This window comes from Biomphalaria glabrata, chromosome 14, assembly GCF_947242115.1.
Source record: "Biomphalaria glabrata chromosome 14, xgBioGlab47.1, whole genome shotgun sequence".
In the NCBI taxonomy this organism is placed as follows: Eukaryota; Metazoa; Mollusca; class Gastropoda; family Planorbidae; genus Biomphalaria; species Biomphalaria glabrata.
The window spans coordinates 24,763,025-24,780,626 of NC_074724.1; the positions used below are offsets into that span (position 1 = coordinate 24,763,025).

The 17,602-nt window shown below is 37.3% G+C and overlaps 1 protein-coding gene across 9 annotated transcripts in view; it reads right to left on the bottom strand.

Moving 5' to 3' along the window:
- Positions 1 to 17,602, bottom strand: part of LOC106055202 (ATP-binding cassette sub-family G member 4-like) — a 62,926-nt gene that overhangs the window by 34,646 nt on the left and 10,678 nt on the right. For 8 of the 9 annotated variants that reach the window (XM_013211390.2, XM_013211388.2, XM_013211389.2 and 5 more), the window contains exon 2: positions 2,095 to 2,418. In XM_013211390.2, coding sequence (XP_013066844.1) covers positions 2,095 to 2,118 — 24 coding nt within the window. In that variant the 5' untranslated portion in view covers positions 2,119 to 2,418. Of the gene's footprint in view, positions 1 to 2,094; positions 2,419 to 15,860; positions 16,104 to 17,602 lie in introns of those variants that run through there. The other variant, XM_013211383.2, reaches the window with a different exon arrangement.

Genomic DNA, 17,602 nt, shown 5'->3' on the forward strand with positions numbered 1-17,602 from the left:
CTTTTTTATCGTCAATTCGACGTTTCTTGCCCAGACATAGGTCTGGGGCAAGTAGTTTTGTGTGTGTTTTTTTGTCCATATATATTTTGGTTAATTCGGCACCTGTGCTCCCCACCCGCCATCGAGTCCAACAAGGGGACGGGCCATTCGGATGTCCAGAATGAGCCCGCCAGGGCTACACAGGTGCTATACTCAGTCAGCTGCTACATCGGACATGTGTCCGATACAGCAGCTCCCTGATTGACCCTCCAGCCACCGCCCTCCAGCATAGGTCGTCGACCTATGCTGGTAGCTCGGCATGACCAGCCGGTTGACCCAGAGCGGGCCATCTGGGTCTCAGGTCTAGGGGAACTTGGAGCCAAAGTATTGTGTTGTTGTGGTTTATCCTCAGATAGCCACCACTCAAACACCAGGATCTCTTTATCCCCCCTTACCCGTCGCAGTCCACGGCAAACGGACTGGTCTAGGACGTAGTGAGAATTTAAAGTTAAGGAGACAGTGTGATGATCAATGAAGGCAGACTTAGGAAAAGAGGAGGCAGACACAATGATAGAAAAGAAGTAGGGCACTTTTGAGCTCCAAAAGTGCTAAGGAAAGAGGAGCGCAGTTTAACGTCATGTCTCGGGACGGTTTACTTTCAGAGGACAATGCACAGCATGTACTTGTTCAAAGATCAAACCTGTTAAAGGCTTACATTTGTTTTTTTAAAAAAGGAATGCTGTAAATAAATGCTAGTCCATCATCTTGTTCATCCGAAAGACTTGTGTAAAACATCCCGTGCGGAATGTTACCAAGAAGGGCGAATGGTCAAAAGATGTTGACGCGCTGTAGACAAATATTGGTTTTGATCTTTTCGGTTTGAACTCAGAATAAAGGTCAGTGGGACGAAGCAGAGGGCTCAGAACAAAGGCCAGACAACTGGCCAGTGAAATGATCTCAATGATCTAACCGAATTATATTGTACTGCTTTATCTTATCTTATATAATACAGACGTTACTTCAAAAAAGAAGATGATTACATCCTACGCGTCATGCATTCAGTCATGCATATTAACCAATGACTTAAATTCTGCCAAGTCACTGGTTTTCCTGGCTAGCTCAGGCAACCCATTCCATGCTCTAATAACACCATTTTATTCATTTCAAGCCGAGTAAACCCCACATGACCACTTCACTTGTAGATCTAGATCTATAACCAATTGACCTGCAAAGATGATACGTTAGTCGCAGAAGACGAAATAGACCACCGTAGGACAATAACGGCTTTGTCTGCATCACATGTGGACAAATATGCAGGTCGCAACTGGGTTTGCGTGAAACACTGCACTCATCATTTAACATCGGAATTGAAGACATTGCCGTATATAATGTAATTCAATAATTTGTTCTACAGCTCTACTTTCTTCAACACATATCTACTTTATTCAAGTGAAACATTACTGTTAGAAGTCATCACTGATGTGCAAAATAGTTAATCATTAGATCACAAACTGTTCAGGACAGATTGGCAAGAGTTTACTCTGGATAACCTAAAGAGACAGGAAGAAAATTCATAAAACAAAGTTAAAAACCCCCACAAAAAACGAAAGGACAGAGACAGACAAGACTACGATAGACAGAAGGAAAGATAGAAAGAAAATGTGGTTATATAAAAATGTATGAATATTGGATGGATGGATAGCTAGGTATATAGACAGACAGACAGATGTGGGATGTTAAAATAAATTTTTAATTGATAAAAAAATTCGAAAAGTTTGAGGACAAAATACTGAATGACTTCAACTAAATGCTTATTTTGTTTTATAGACAAGTTTCTCTCTTACAAACAATTAGAAGGGAACAATCATTGCTATAATAGGAAACTACATGGTTATCTATTTATTTCTAATCTACTTTTAAATATAAACATGTTGAGAGAGAGAGAGAGAGAGAGAGAGAGAGAGAGAGAGAGAGAGAGAGCATACAAAATAAAGAACTAAATAATAAGTCTGAGGGATATAGATTAGCAGCAAGATAGATAAATGATAGTGTGAGTGAGACTGAATGTGTGACACACTGAAGTGTGTGGGGCAATGGTGGATAGATAGTACTTGCCTGTACCGACAACAGCTCAGCCATTGTCTAGTCCTCCAAGTCCTCTCTATAACATAGTATCCAGAAGCCGTTCCCGAGCGCACGTGTAGGTCACAGCGACCCGATGTTCTCGGACTGAAGTTCGAAAAAAAACCTAAGAAGGTGTGTCACTTCTCGAGCTCTGACAGTAGCAGAGCTGTTGTCCAATTGAAGCGTCCGACAATAAGGATTGTATTACAGCTGCTATCCCAAAGTATCCAATGTTTTATGTGGCTAGGTGCCCCTCTAAAGCCAGTCGTTAGTTAGTGAAGAAACACCAAGGTCGCTGGACACAACAGCGGTGAACTGAAACGTACAAGAAATCATGTATCAATAAAAGAAAATAAATGGCTTTTATGTCGATAGCCAGCTTGAAAATTCTTTTTCTTTCATTTCAAGGTGAATGTTATCATACACTCAAGGAAAACGAATGTACTTAGGTCATCAAAGAATAACCTGATTATATGATTGCACTCCAATGAAAAAAAAAAAGGTAGACGGACATTTGTTTTTGTAAATTGAATACATTGTACATTAGGCAGAAATAAAATATCTATATAATTATCAATTTAGTTTTATAATCATTCTAAAAACATTTTATTTTGGGGGGTAGCTTATCACAATTCCCACATTCAATACCCCCGATCGTTTATCTCAGTCTCTGACATTTTGTCATCTTTATATACCGTAGATTGAACTGCGTTCAACATCGAGATTGATGGTTCTTCTGTTCAACATCAAGACCTTTCGGTTATTTAATTGAAGTCAATATCAACGAGAAATATGGATGGACTATACATAAGTAAAGTAAGGTAGCTATGCACTTAGTCATCTGTTGTTGGGCTATGCCACCAAATGCACTTTGCACTTCCTGACTCGTGACAGTACGTCAGCCTTTGTGCTGCTGGGACTGAGTCAGTCCCGTTAGTTAGGATACTCTATTTGCTATTGACTTTTTGTTAGGAAGTCTTTTCTTACATGCTTTAAATTTCTAGAAGAGCAAAGCGGCAGGCTTAGATAAATTGTATGATTTCCTATTCACTGTAAGTGTGTTATCCTATGCCTAATAATGAGTGTAATACAAACTCTGCAACTTTGATGCAACTCGATGTATTTCATGGTACGTGCTTGAACTTGGACTAATCAAACACAAATCTAATACAGTATCATGTTTTTAACAACTAAAAAAAATAATACTAGCGTTTCCACATTTCCATGACTCGGTCACTCTGAATGTCTGTAAATTACCTTTACTTAGCAATTTTAAATGACGTGACTTAATGTAAGAAACAGGATACTCTTTGAAGCTAACACATTGTGTTGTAATTGCTATGTCTTCACTTCTCAATGTCTGACTATTACATTACAAGCTGACTTTTAAAAGTGAAAAGATGAAAGAGAAAACAAGAGAGTAGGCTAACTTTTCGGAAGCCGGATTATTTTCTTCAACTGTCAAGAGCTGTGTGTGTTTGGTTTATGAGTGAAACAAAATATTCACGTTAAGTTCAAGTGACACTTGGATGAAATGTGTCCCACTGGCACACAACAGAGAACTTCACGTAAGATGTCTCTCTTAGATAGCATCTACAACGTACTTGTGTTGGCGTAGTAGGCTGGATATCACAGATCTAGAACGTGCCATTACATCCAATCGGATCTAGTCTCTAACTCTCGTGAGGTGGAGCTCGTGCATACTTCGACTTTTATTCGGGAACCTACACAATGTACACATCACTGTATTGTTTAACTAGAGTGCTTGAAACAGTTCTATCAATCTAGAATATAACGTCAGTTTTGTTTTTCAATATCTATTTATGGACTAGGTTAAAATAAACAGAGAAAACAACAGACTATGTTAGTGCTCTAGTACATTTTTTAAATCACTCCCAGTGCCAGTCGCGAGCCAACATCAGTCAACACATGGATCTAATGTAACAATGTTTTCAAGTTTGTAATTATGACATCTTAGGATACACTAGACTAGAAATATTTGCCATCATCACAGTACGTATACAGTCTTTCTAGTACACACGGCCTAAGTTTCTCGAGGAAGTGATCTGGACACACACACACTCGGGTGTACACTGCTACAGGTGTGTTGAATCCCTCCTACTACCAAACGTAGTACTTAACCAACGTCAGGTGTGACGTAAATCACATTTCCTACAGGTTTCCGTGCGGCAGCTGGTGGCAGAAGGTAGAATGCCCTTAACCCCAGGTAACCCCGTGAAGTGATAAAATAGATTCATCTTTACCAGATACTTTTCTCTCGGACTCATCGCCCCCTTGAAAATTGTTAAAACATCTAAAGCTACATTACTTTGGTTGATTACTCAAGAAAACACAAAGAAACTAGAACAAACGCAAAACAGAGCAGTGAGATTTATATCGAGTATTCCAGTTTGATTACAGCATTAGAAAAATCACTAAATCTAGAGACACTTCAGGACAGAAGAATACAAAGTTAAGTAGCTCTATTACATAAAACATAAAATAGGAAAAAACAAAACCTAATAAAACACTCAGAAAGACACAAAGATAGATGCACATTTCTTATTCCATATGTTAGGACAAAGTCGTACAAGTGCTCCTTCTTCCCTAGTGCCATTAGAGAATGAAATAGGTTGCCTGAATCAGCCAGGAAAACCAACGACTTATCAGTCACTGATTAAAATGCATGACTAGATTGACACATGAAATTGCGCGGGGCGTAATTATCTTCCCTTTTGAAGTAAAGTGTGTAATCTAAAAGATAAGGTAGAAATACCCCCCCCCCCCCCCAATTGTTGCGCACTAGCAAGAGCTAGACACCAGCACAAAATCCAATTTCAAACTATGACAACAAATTATGTTTAACAGAAGAGGTAATGACGAATGTCCTATTCCCTACATCTAGGACACAAGTGAGGTTCATTACATGTGCCATGACTCGAACACAGGATCTCGGCAGCTCAACGCTCTATCCCCTCAGTCGCTACCTCTACCTTTACTTTTTTACATTAACAGTCGTGAATTATTTTTTGTTGAAGATTTAAATAGATGTTCATGTAAATGCATACGTTTTCAATGTCGACCTGACCTGAATTAAGATAAAAGACTTTTAATTAAGTAATGTCTTATACCACGTTGAAGCTCTCTAAAAAAACGAGTTGACTACAAAGTCCAACAGTTGAATACAAAGTACTTGAGAGGCAGACTGACCAAATCAAGTCACGGACTAACAGTCCTATTAATCTAACGATGCAAAGTCAAGATAATGAGTGAGGGGCAGTCAAGCGTTATTAGAGCCAATTGTTTGGGAACCACTGTCCTCTCAACACATTCAAACAGGTCTATACATCTTGATACAACTGCGTACTGTATGACGAATGCTGGACAGATGCAGTCATACAATGATTAGAAAATTATTTTTAGATGTCCTGGCCAAGCTAAATTGATGATAGCATTTCAAACTTTGTCAAGCTCATCGGAACTTTGAAGCCTCACCAGAAAGAAAAATGAATGCCATAGTTGGAACAAAGAAATGGTTTAGTTTTAGATGTCTATGGCCCGTCCAGTCCGGGCTATCGTCTCGATAGTCCCCCCACCCCCCTCATCTTGAATGTAATAATCTTCAATAGTGAAGGAACATCACGTTTGTAAGAACAGACAGCCTGCTCTACATACAGGGCGCTATCTTCACATAAAACTAAACGCTTTCTTTTATCAAAGAAGTTTGTTTCTCCCTATAACTGGATTCCTTTAAATGAAACAATAATTGTCTAGTCCTGACCCTATGAAGAAGAAAAGACAACCGTCATGTGAAAGTCTACATCTTTAACAACGTGTCACATTTCTAACCCAACACAGAAAAAAAAAAAGCTGATGTAATCTAAGTTAGGTCACTTGGTCACTCAGTCAACACTTCCCTGTGACAAAAGCGTCAGCTTAGTAATTCAAGAGTTAACAAAGAGAAAGAAGAGTGCAGGGGTTAGGGGACACTCATCTATCAGCCATTACATCTGAAACAGGACATGGGCTGTCCAAGTTTTGTCTTCTAGTATTTGTATTGTTCATGAGTACGAAATAAAACACAACCCTTACATTTTAATATTGACATTTCAATAGTATACTGAGTTTGATACATTGAAATTGCAATAGTTTACTACTTGTCATTCAGTACACCGATAATGGATTTAACAGAGAAGCATACAGTTCAGCCTATTGAAACTGAAAAAATCATTGCTGTCAGGTGAAAACGTGAATAGGCCAGAGAAAAAGATACAGAGTTGATAGCCTACATTCATTATATATTAGCGGAGAATATATTTGTGTCCATTTCTCCAGCATACAGTCAAATACAAACTAAACGTAAAAGACAACACATTTACTGCTTCAAGTACTCAACTGAACTCGTTTATACCCAACCTCCGTTATTTCATAGTCATTTTATCAGATCTGATCTAAACGTATATAAATACTAATACATGATACAATCGCACTACGAAGTCGACTAGTACTATCCTATACAACTATATGAGACAGTCCTGATGTATACAATATTTTACAAGGTAATAGAGGAAGACGTTTTAACAATGGATATGCGCCACCATACATCTGTAATCGGAAATACTAACTATAAAAGCGGGGGCCGGGGCGAGGATCGTCCCTGTACATAGAAGGCAATGAACATTTCTAACATTTCAGTCGACAGTCAAGTCATTAACAACCAAGGGACTGTGAATGTAATAACAACGATGTATTGACAAGAACAAAATGGTGTCTGTGTGAAAGAGAAGGGAGGAGGTAGTGTTCTATATAGGCCTGGTGTTTATGGTCTTCATTACTGTTTGTTATTTAAGAATGTGTTTCTTTAACATTGTCATTGCAAAAAAAAAAAAGAAAAAAAATAATAATAGAGAAAACTAATTTCGTTTGTTTCCACAAAGCGCTTCAGTTTGCTGAACGTCCCACGTGTTGATCCGTGAAATGAAAACACGTGTTTAGCAAGATTAAATGCTGCTTGACGAGAATGGAGAAAAACAATCAGATTAATACCACGTGAGTTGACCACATGCTTCTTCCAGCTGCTACGAACATACCAGAACAGGGGAGCTTAGGAAGGCACGTGATGCGCCACGAAAGATGGGATCCGTACATTCCCGGTGACACAATAAAGTTTAGATTTGATGAGTAGATGATTTCATCACTTTCTGTTACATCAGAAAATATGTAACACTTTCAGGAAACTAAAAGTATGTGAGCCAAGAGGAAGTCTTGTTAGTGACAAAGTGAATCATTTGGATTATCCAAGAGGATGTCTTGTTAGTAACTTAGTGAATCATTTGGATCAAATAGCCAAGAGGAAGTCTTATTAGTGACTTAGTGAATCATTTGGATCAAATAGCCTAGAGGAAGTCTTGTTAGTGACTTAGTGAATCATTTGGATCAAATAGCCAAGAGGATGTCTTGTTAGTGACTTAGTGAATCATTTGGATCAAATAGCCAAGAGGAAGTCTTGTTAGTGACTTAGTGAATCATTTGGATCAAATAGCCAAGAGGAAGTCTTGTTGGTGACTTAGTGAATCATTTGGATCAAATAGCCAAGAGGAAGTCTTGTTAGTGACTTAGTGAATCATTTGGATCAAATAGCCTAGAGGAAGTCTTGTTTGTGACTTAGTGAATCATTTGGATCAAATAGCCAAGAGGAAGTCTTGTTAGTGACTAAGTGAATCATTGGGATCAAATAGCCAAGAGGAAGTCTTGTTAGTGACTAAGTGAATCATTTGGATCAAATAGCCAAGAGGAAGTCTTGTTAGTGACTAAGTGAATCATTGGGATCAAATAGCCAAGAGGAAGTCTTGTTAGTGACTAAGTGAATCATTGGGATCAAATAGCCAAGAGGAAGTCTTGTTAGTGACTAAGTGAATCATTGGGATCAAATAGCCAAGAGGAAGTCTTGTTAGTGACTAAGTGAATCATTTGGATCAAATAGCCAAGAGGAAGTCTTGTTAGTGACTAAGTGAATCATTGGGATCAAATAGCCAAGAGGAAGTCTTGTTAGTGACTAAGTGAATCATTGGGATCAAATAGCCAAGAGGAAGTCTTGTTAGTGACTAAGTGAATCATTGGGATCAAATAGCCAAGAGGAAGTCTTGTTAGTGACTAAGTGAATCATTTGGATCAAATAGCCTAGAGGGGTGAGCGCTGAAGAACGCATGACAAGTGTCATATAATTGTCCACAAAAGCTACGTTCACTATAAATCCTATAGATCATGTGACAATTGCTACAAGACGTACAAGTAGAATAGAATCGGAAATAGAATCGGACGATTTGAACTCTAGGCTACAACCATCAGAAACCCGTCAATATGGGATCAACTCAACGTTAGGATGGGTCAAACTATATTCAGCTCTTCTGGTTCTAGTTGTTTTCAAGTGCAATCACAAACTCGTGGCAGCCAGAAACTTGATAGAATGTTGAAGGAAGATCGCAAACCTGAAATTTCTCTCATTAAACAAGACAGAAACAGAAAAAATGTCAGAGTGTGTGACAATATTTGTCTGTAGTGTTCATTGTGATTGAACACATTTTGAAAGCCAATGAGTAAATGTATGGCGCTTGTTTCAACGATTCCACAAAGAAGTCTTACTGAACGACACGTCACGTTTAGTTCCAGCTAGGCAGAATAGCGCTGAAAGGTGACAAAAATTCAAGAATCTTAAGATAAGAACAAATAATGGAAGAGTTTCAACGGCTAATTTCAAACGTATCATCCAAAACGTACAGTTAGATAATGACAAACACAGACACAGTCTCAATTGTGCTCAAAGCTTAAAGAGATTGAAAACCAATCAAAATGAACAAAATTCATGTATTTTACAAGTACCGTAGCAGTTTCAAACAAACAAAAAAGTGAACTAATTGCTGAATGTATACGTTGAGACATACGTGACTATATGACTACTGACATTTCGCTAAGGGCTCAGCCAAAAACTATTTGACAAATTGTTTCCTTAAATACGACAGGATTTGTCAGACAGATAAATGACATGCAGCGCAGACCATGTACAGTGCATAGAAGAATCAGGGGGATTAGACCGGAGAAAAGAAGAGGGATTGGGGAAAGAGGTAAGACTACCTGGCCCTCCAACCAAACTATTAGTTTAATTTATAATCATCTCCATTTCTTTGACTGCTTTCCTAGCTACAGTCCCTTGCAAGACACACAAGAGTATCAGCGAACAGATGTGTTCAAGTGTTCTATAATACAAACAATAAGAAGGGTGTAGTTAGTGTAGCACAATCATGGTGTGTATCTATCTACTTGAAGCTAACAATAAAGCAACAATACCATGAAACAAATAGGAGATGATTTGGGGGCTCTCGATAAGAAATAAAACGTAGACCGAAAAGGCATGAGATCTAAAAGTAGCAAGTGATCATCCCCTGGGCAAAGAGCAGAGATCAGCTCATTACGCTATCCGTTGATGTAGGTGAAAGGGCAGTATTTGGACCAACAGATTGCAGCCTGTTATCGTGCGTTGCGCGATCATTGACAAACTTTTCAAATAGCCGATAGGAACAAGTGCGCAGAAACTAGGTCTAGTGTGTCTGTTCACCTGTGCTTGATATAATGAGTGTAATCATTAAACTGCTCATGAAAGTCTAGTCAAAATCGGTCAAATTGGTGTCAACCATAATAACAACCGAAAGTTTGCATTTCTGTAAATGAAAAAAGGAAAGATGTAGATATTGCAAACATTTTTCTTAGATTTAGATTTAATTAACATAATGTGCGTGATACGATAAGTATAATCACCAAACTGCCAATAAAAGTCTAGTCAAAATGAATCACCAGAAGTCTTCCATTGCATATTGTTATACCATGACCTATATTTTATCTGTAAACCAAGTCTGACTGTTTCCATTCCATATTGTTATTCCATGACCTATAAAACAAGTCTCCCACTGCAAGGTATAAACTGAATTATTTAGTGATACACGTAAATCATTTTGATTTTAACTTATTACCTGCATCTCGTTGTCGACAATGGCTTAGAGCAGACTTTACAGTTAATGCTTCCTTAAGCCATGCTCAGGTTTATATATTATTGATATAGCTCAGACATTCTACAATTATATATTTATAAAGACTAAACTCTATCTTAATAGACGCTTCAATTTCACACACAGTTTCCATACAATCTAAACTTATATAAACTACATTAAAACGTGTACAGTTTTTGTTTTTTACTTTCTTCTTGAATAGTTTCAAATTGTTAACAAGGACGAGGGAGGAGAAATATGCACTCTGCATGCCTCTCAGAATAATATTGAATAATAGATTTTGAAAAAGTTTGTTCAGCCATTTACTCTGCCAAGTGAATCATTTTGGAACTCTCGCAGTGTCTTGGTTAAAGCTATCTTGGCCCGCAATCTAAACCACCCCAGCTATTGTCACATCACAGTATTGACGAGAACTTGCTAGCATGCCAAATAAAAAGAACTGTAGCACAGACTTTGCAGAATGTCGATATCTGATAGAAACATTCTCATTCTAACTAATAAACTCCATGGGTGGATTAATGCTGACACTTAAACAACATCACACCGCTTGTGTCCATCAACAAATAGATGCCGGTGACTATCATGGTGGTGTAAAGGGCAGCGTCACCTCAAATGTTCATTAAGAGGACGATACAGTCTGCCTAGAACAGGATCCATGTTATTTTGAAAATAGCAGTAACAATAGTAAACATGTGCAACCCCCCCCCCCCCAGTTTGTCATATGTATGATGAGATCACGCCTATATTTAGACATTATATTACTGGTGCATAAGTTTCATAAATATATGTGCAAGAAAGGGAGAGAGAGAGAGAGAGAAAGAGAGAGAAAATGGGGCGGGGAGAAGGAGCTAGGGAGAACTAAGCTTTGCCAACTTGTGTATATTTAGTGTTTGCTTAGGGAATGTGTGTTAGCCCCTGTTACCGCAATGGTGCTGGCAGTGAGGCCCCAATCAATCAATAAGTTAAGAGTGAGCACGTTGAGACCATCTGGCAATATGCACCAAGGAGAAACGCTCGGCGTTAATAATAAACACATACACGCGAAATAAACACAAACATTTTCAAACACAATAACACATTCATGTTCAAAACCGTTCTAGAGCGCGTCTAAAAGCAAACACACACACACACATACACACACACACACACACACGGAGCAGATCTTAGAAGATCCACAAAACCAGCCTCGTGCAAAATTAAATAGGTCAACTATTTAAAAAAAAAATCAAATTAAAATGGCGTTTTAGTCGAATTGCTGGTTGTATGAAACACTCTTTTAGACAAGCTCAGAAACTGGTGAAACTGGGCCGGCCTTAGATAATTGGAGGCTCTATGCGAAGTGAATTTGATGGCCTCAAATGAAATTTAAAAAAAAAAAATTAAAAAACAGCGAAAGAATACAATTACGCAACTTATTAAAAACTGACAAGTAACTGAAATTCGTGTATCGCAATTCTCGTAGCAGAGACAGAGACAGTCCAATAAACATAGAATCATAATGCTCTACTGTATTTGAGATCTGATCCAAGTTTCGCAATTTATTTTTTTACATTTTTTTCCTCTGCAAGGCCCCCCACCAATTGGAGGCCCTAGGCGGCTGCCTAATTTGCCTATGCCTAAGGCCGGCCCATGATGAATCAAGGGCTCTTGCTCAACGCCACAATTACCCGTAATAGTTTAAAACCCAACTGAATAAACTGACTGTATTTTTGTGTAATGAATGTAAGTTGACGACATATTATTTATTAGGTGAGTCAAGTCTTGGTATGAGCTGACCATGAACGTGTGTAAGACACACACACACAGACACACAAGTCTGGAGATAATCAAGTAAAAGCTCTAGACTGTCTGCAAATAAATAGTTGCAACACAACAACCCCAGTGAACGTTGTGCAGACAAAAAACAACAACATCCAAGCAAATAACTTCCCTCCCTAGAGGAGAATTATCCATATTTATCAGGCAGATGATAGTATCCATGACCTTCGCCATGGTGAGCAGCTCGTTATTATTTATAGCAGTAACTCTCAAATTGATACATTTCAAGATAAGCAACACTTGCATATATATATACAGGGATTCCTGGATTTTAGGAATCATTTTCCGAGAGGGTTAAATGAGGCTCTGCGCAACACCAGATATTAGAATTCAAATTACAAAGTTTGTGTATAACAACGATTCAAAGAATCGTTTAAAGTCAATTAGTATAATGTACCTATACTTCTTGTTTATATTTTATTATACTCTTGTAGATCTATTTCAAAATCAAATACAGGACTTAAATTATTTTCTACATTATCCACTACATAAATTATTCGGTTATATTTTCCGAATTTGCGAATTTTTTTTTTCCAGGATTTACAGAACAGTTCTTAGTCACCCGCTTTGCCAGTCAAAAGGATCTCTTAACTGAAATAAACATACAACGTACCAGCAATGAAGTTGCAATGAAGTTGCAACCTAAAGCGAGGCCAAAGCCGAGTTGTCATGTACTGGACAATAGAGTCGGAAAACAAAACAAAATATTTAAAAAAAAACGCCACTATTTGAACAATCACAAAATATTAGCTATCATCATACGTTCATCAACTAACTACTGACAAACTTGAGGTTTGTACACAATGTCCTAAGTACTTTAATTTAATTTAAAAAGTAAGTTACATTTGATTTTTAAAAAATACAAAGTACATAGTTGTTCCGAATCTGATGCAGAACTAACAAAACAGGAGACAAATATTTAACAATGGTAATTTTTTTTTAAATGATACAAAACAAATGTACATGTCAATTATTTAACTTCTTCCTATGGTATGCACCGCATCAAATTTGATGGGGGTTACTATGCACTTCTTGGTGACAAAACTCCTATGTCAATAAGATTAAAATACAAAGCACCAAATTAAAAAAAATAACTGTTATTAATGTCTAATTTAGTCTTATTTTAATTGTTCTTGTCACACATCTACATTGTAAAGCAACAAGTCTTTAGAATATTTGACACGCTATCGAATGTCATGAGTGAACTCTAATGAAACAGATTTACATTGAAGCTGTCGATCAAATGCACACAAGTGGAGCCAACGTAACAAACAAAAAATAGAGAGTTCAAACAGTTTTTGAGAGAGAGCGAGAGCATATTCCTCTATGTTGAGAAACTCGAGGCACGAGCCTTTACATGTTTGGTAGCTTTTTTTTTTTCAACGTATTTGACCTGATCAATAATGCAACCATTAGCTATCGGAGAATAACTGATGACTAAAAGAGGTCCAAGGGCAGTTGCTGTATGTATGTACACAAACCACTTTTCACAACATAGAACCCAAGTATATAACGATAAAAGGCAAGTGGTCATTAACAAGCAGTCTAAATACAAACTATTTAGGTGCATACTATTTTTTTACTGAAATAATCCACAACTAATTGATTATCTATTTAGACTAAGTTAGAAATGAGATGATCTTGTTCCGTTGTTCTAAACTCTGTACTGCCCTTCTGTCTGCTGATGGGACCAGGTAGACGAAACAATTTTCAACTCTCAGTCAAAATATTTATTATGGCATTTCAATGTTGGTACCAGGAAGTTATTTAAGTACTGACTTAAGAAAACTAAAATGTGACACACATATCTTTTGAAATATAAACAATAATGACACATCTTCAGACTTCCCACAAGTCCCTCGACGGAAATACAAAGTAACTAAGAACCATGTCTCTAGCTTATAGACACATAAACGTTGTGAAAACAGACAAGAGGACACAACTCATTGATTTGGTCAAGATGTTCGAAGGGGTGGCATTGATAGTTTCTAGAATCCTTAGTGACTTAGGCTATGACAATAGGAACTTCTTAATATGAAACCACCCCAGGGCAATAGGAGTAAAGCTGTAGGGGCGAAGTGATCGAAAGAAATAGTGGAGATGGACACAATACAAACGAATACAACAAAACAAAACAAAATTGTGGAGACCGATTCTATTGAAGTTATGTTGGGCGAAGTGTTTTTGAACACAGGTCTCAAACAAAACAAGTTTGTCTACTGAAGTGAAACATAACCATTTGTATGCATAGAATACTCAAGATGATTTCTATTTGACCCTATGAACTCACTGTATGGATTGGTTTTAATCGCTGGCTACAGTCATACAAGTTTATTTTGTAAAAATATATCTACAGATGATTACTAGATTTCTTCATCAGCTCCTTTCAGTACATTTTTTTTTACATAAATGTTGACAATATAGTATAAGTCTGGTTTATAGATTATAAAATGTTCAGTATATTTAGAAGGTAAACGTGAGCTTTGAAAATATAAAAACAGTCAAAAGTACATTTGCAATAATTATTGTAATGCATATTTGACTATACTAACAGTTTATAAGGGCAACAAAGTAAGATGTGCTATAACTTAGGATGTATCTGAATGCGTGCTTATTGATTTGGAAACTGTCTGGCATGATGTGTGCACAACTGCTTAAATATTTGATGTTAAGCCATTAAATGGCGATGATGCTGTATTCATACAGTTCCTTTAAGAAATGTTTTGTCTTGTGCATTTGTCCTGAAGACAGAGAGAAAAGGAAGTTTGAAGGAAGGGAAGAACGTTTCTAAACCTAGCCGAGCCAATGTTTTCCTGATCGTCTGCCAACCAACATTAAACATTCTCTAGTATCAGATCTGGAAGTTTAGACTAATTATAGCAGCTATTTTTGTCTGATTGGATAGCTGTAAACAGAATTCATTACGAAACTGTTCTTTCAGAAATACTGATCATTGAAAATGTTAAGTGACAAAGTCAGAGTATTACACTATTTAGTTTGGTGTTTTTAAAGAGATATTTGTATTGGATCTTACAAGGCTTTAGAAATAAACAAATTGAATCAATCTGGAAACAGAGGGAAAAAAAGCTGAGCTTAATGTATGGCACCTGACACATCGGGTCAATATTTGGTTCTATAAATACATAAGTTGAATAGATTTAAATAACATTGAATTATTATTTTAAATATTATATGCAAATTAAATAAACTGATATAATAAATACTGAACTGTACTTGAATTTGTCCCCTTATAAACATTACATTAACAATCATACATGTACATTTGCCAATATGGGAAAAGAAACACCTATAATAAGGCCTAGGTTGTAACTGCAGACTGATATTGACTAGATCTAGTTGCAACTAAAAGAGAAACTCAATTTGAACAATTCTCCAAGGGGCAGGGTGTAATTACAGTCTGTAATCCTGTGCAGAGTCTAACAACAGTGTTTTTCATAGGAAAGGAGGACATTACTTTCTGTTGTAGCACTGTTGACTCAATGGTTAACGGCTGTCAGGGGCTACACGTTGTGGCATTAGCACTTAATAAATTAACATATAGGTCCCTCACGTACCACAAATGTAGTGTCTTAGAAGTCTCATTTTTTATCATTGTTCCCCCCCCCTTTTTTTCTTTAAACTTGGGGTGGGGGTGAAGTGGGAGGCCAAAAACCAATCCATTCAAGTTTGGTTAAAATAAGCCTGTTACAGTTTATACTTATGAACACGTAAAAAACCAATGTACTGACACGAAAAGCGAGTGCTACGAGGACGGGCCTACTCTATACTCTAGTAGTTCTAGTTCAGGTACACACAGATGTCTTAGTCGAAACATAAGAGAATACTAAATAGATTTCTAGACACAAAACAACAACATACGTTTGTAGAAACACTTTGAATGTTGATAATCCAAACTGCACCTTCTCAACAGGAAACTTGTCGCTACACTCACTTAGCAAAGTAAATAGTAGCCATATGGAGAGAAAAAAAAGTGAGAAAAATAACTTTAAAAAAAAAAAAGAAAATTGTTCCCCAGTCGTGCCACGTGTTGTTACACACCGGTGACACAATGAACCTATGTGTTGTGTGTCCTCTGGCTCAGGACAGTCTAACATGTAGTTCCCACACCACCACATGGCGCTCACACAGCATTCAACACAACCCTAATGATGCTCTGTGTGTAGATCTACAAGCTCATGTTGAGCCCCACTCCCTGATGTGTTACTGGTTTATTACTGACTTGATCCAAAGTGTTATTTAGTATGGTATCCCATTACAACTGACATCAGCCTAACTAGACAGAAATGTCTACTTTATTTGATTTACTTCAAACTCGTGTAGACCATTTTAATTACATTCAGTGTAGCATTGCAATTAGTAGAGTTTTCGGTTTCCAAATAATTTGATAGGCAACTAAATTGTTTTGTTTTTTCATTAATGACTCATGACCATATTGACCTAGTCCACTATTAAGTGGTCAAAGTACATTTCAACATGACCATATTGACCTAGTCCACTATTAAGTGGTCAAAGTACATTTCAACATGACCATATTGACCTAGTCCACTATTAAGTGGTCAAAGTACATTTCAACATGACACTATCGAAACAATAACGCGCGTTTCTTTGTCAGTTATCAATTGAGTGACCTACGCACAGTAATGGCCTAAATGTAAAAAGTTACAATGATAGCTTTAAAAATAGTCTTTTTTTTTATGAGTCTATTTTAAAGTAAATAAAATAATGTTATCTTTTTCGAAAGGATTCGGGATGGGGGAGGGGGGAGCGGTAAAAGTTCAAACAATGTAACGAGAATACCAATGAGAAATATGTAGGTCTAGGTGTTTGTTTCCAATTACTTCACAAAACACGCAGAGAGACAGACACAGAAAATAATGTGCATGCCTAGGTAACGTTTAGAACCAAGACGTGCACTTGCATATATATGAAGTGTAATTCTCAAGACTGCGCCCTAAAAGAAGAGATGGTGCAACGACAAGATGGACTCTTAGTTAAAGGACTAGAACTTCTTCCGCTCAAACCCCACCCCACCCCCACAGATTTAAAGTCTTGTGTCTCGCACAGATATACAAACATAGAGGTAAGCACGCACGTAACATCGGCTCACACCAGGGCGTCTGTATCAAGGTCTTACAGATACCAGGACACGACAAATTAACACAAGGGAGGGACGAGGGGGGAGGTTCTGAGGGAAAAAATATTGAACTGCTAACAAAGAACTAGTTGAAAGTATGCCTGTTTGATGAATCGATTGCCCATCATCGGCGACGGACATAGCTGCCAAGACAAAGATTAGCTTCGGCTCTCTAAACTATAACAAGAAAAAAATACTCTAAAAAACAAACAAAGCTTATATTAAGTGTAATTGTATCAATTAGTTTAGAATTTAGTTTAGATAAGTCATCTGTGAGATTAGAATAATTTTCACCAATACTTTTTGATTAGCGCAATTTAATGCTTATAGCTTTCTCATTGGGCTATTATCCTATCACGTGTCTGGACCAGTTGGGAAAGGGGGGTGAGGAAAAAGAATGGGGTATCTTGTAAATGTTACCCTGATCGCTTTTTAAATGCATAACAAAAAAAAAGTGTTCCCTCAG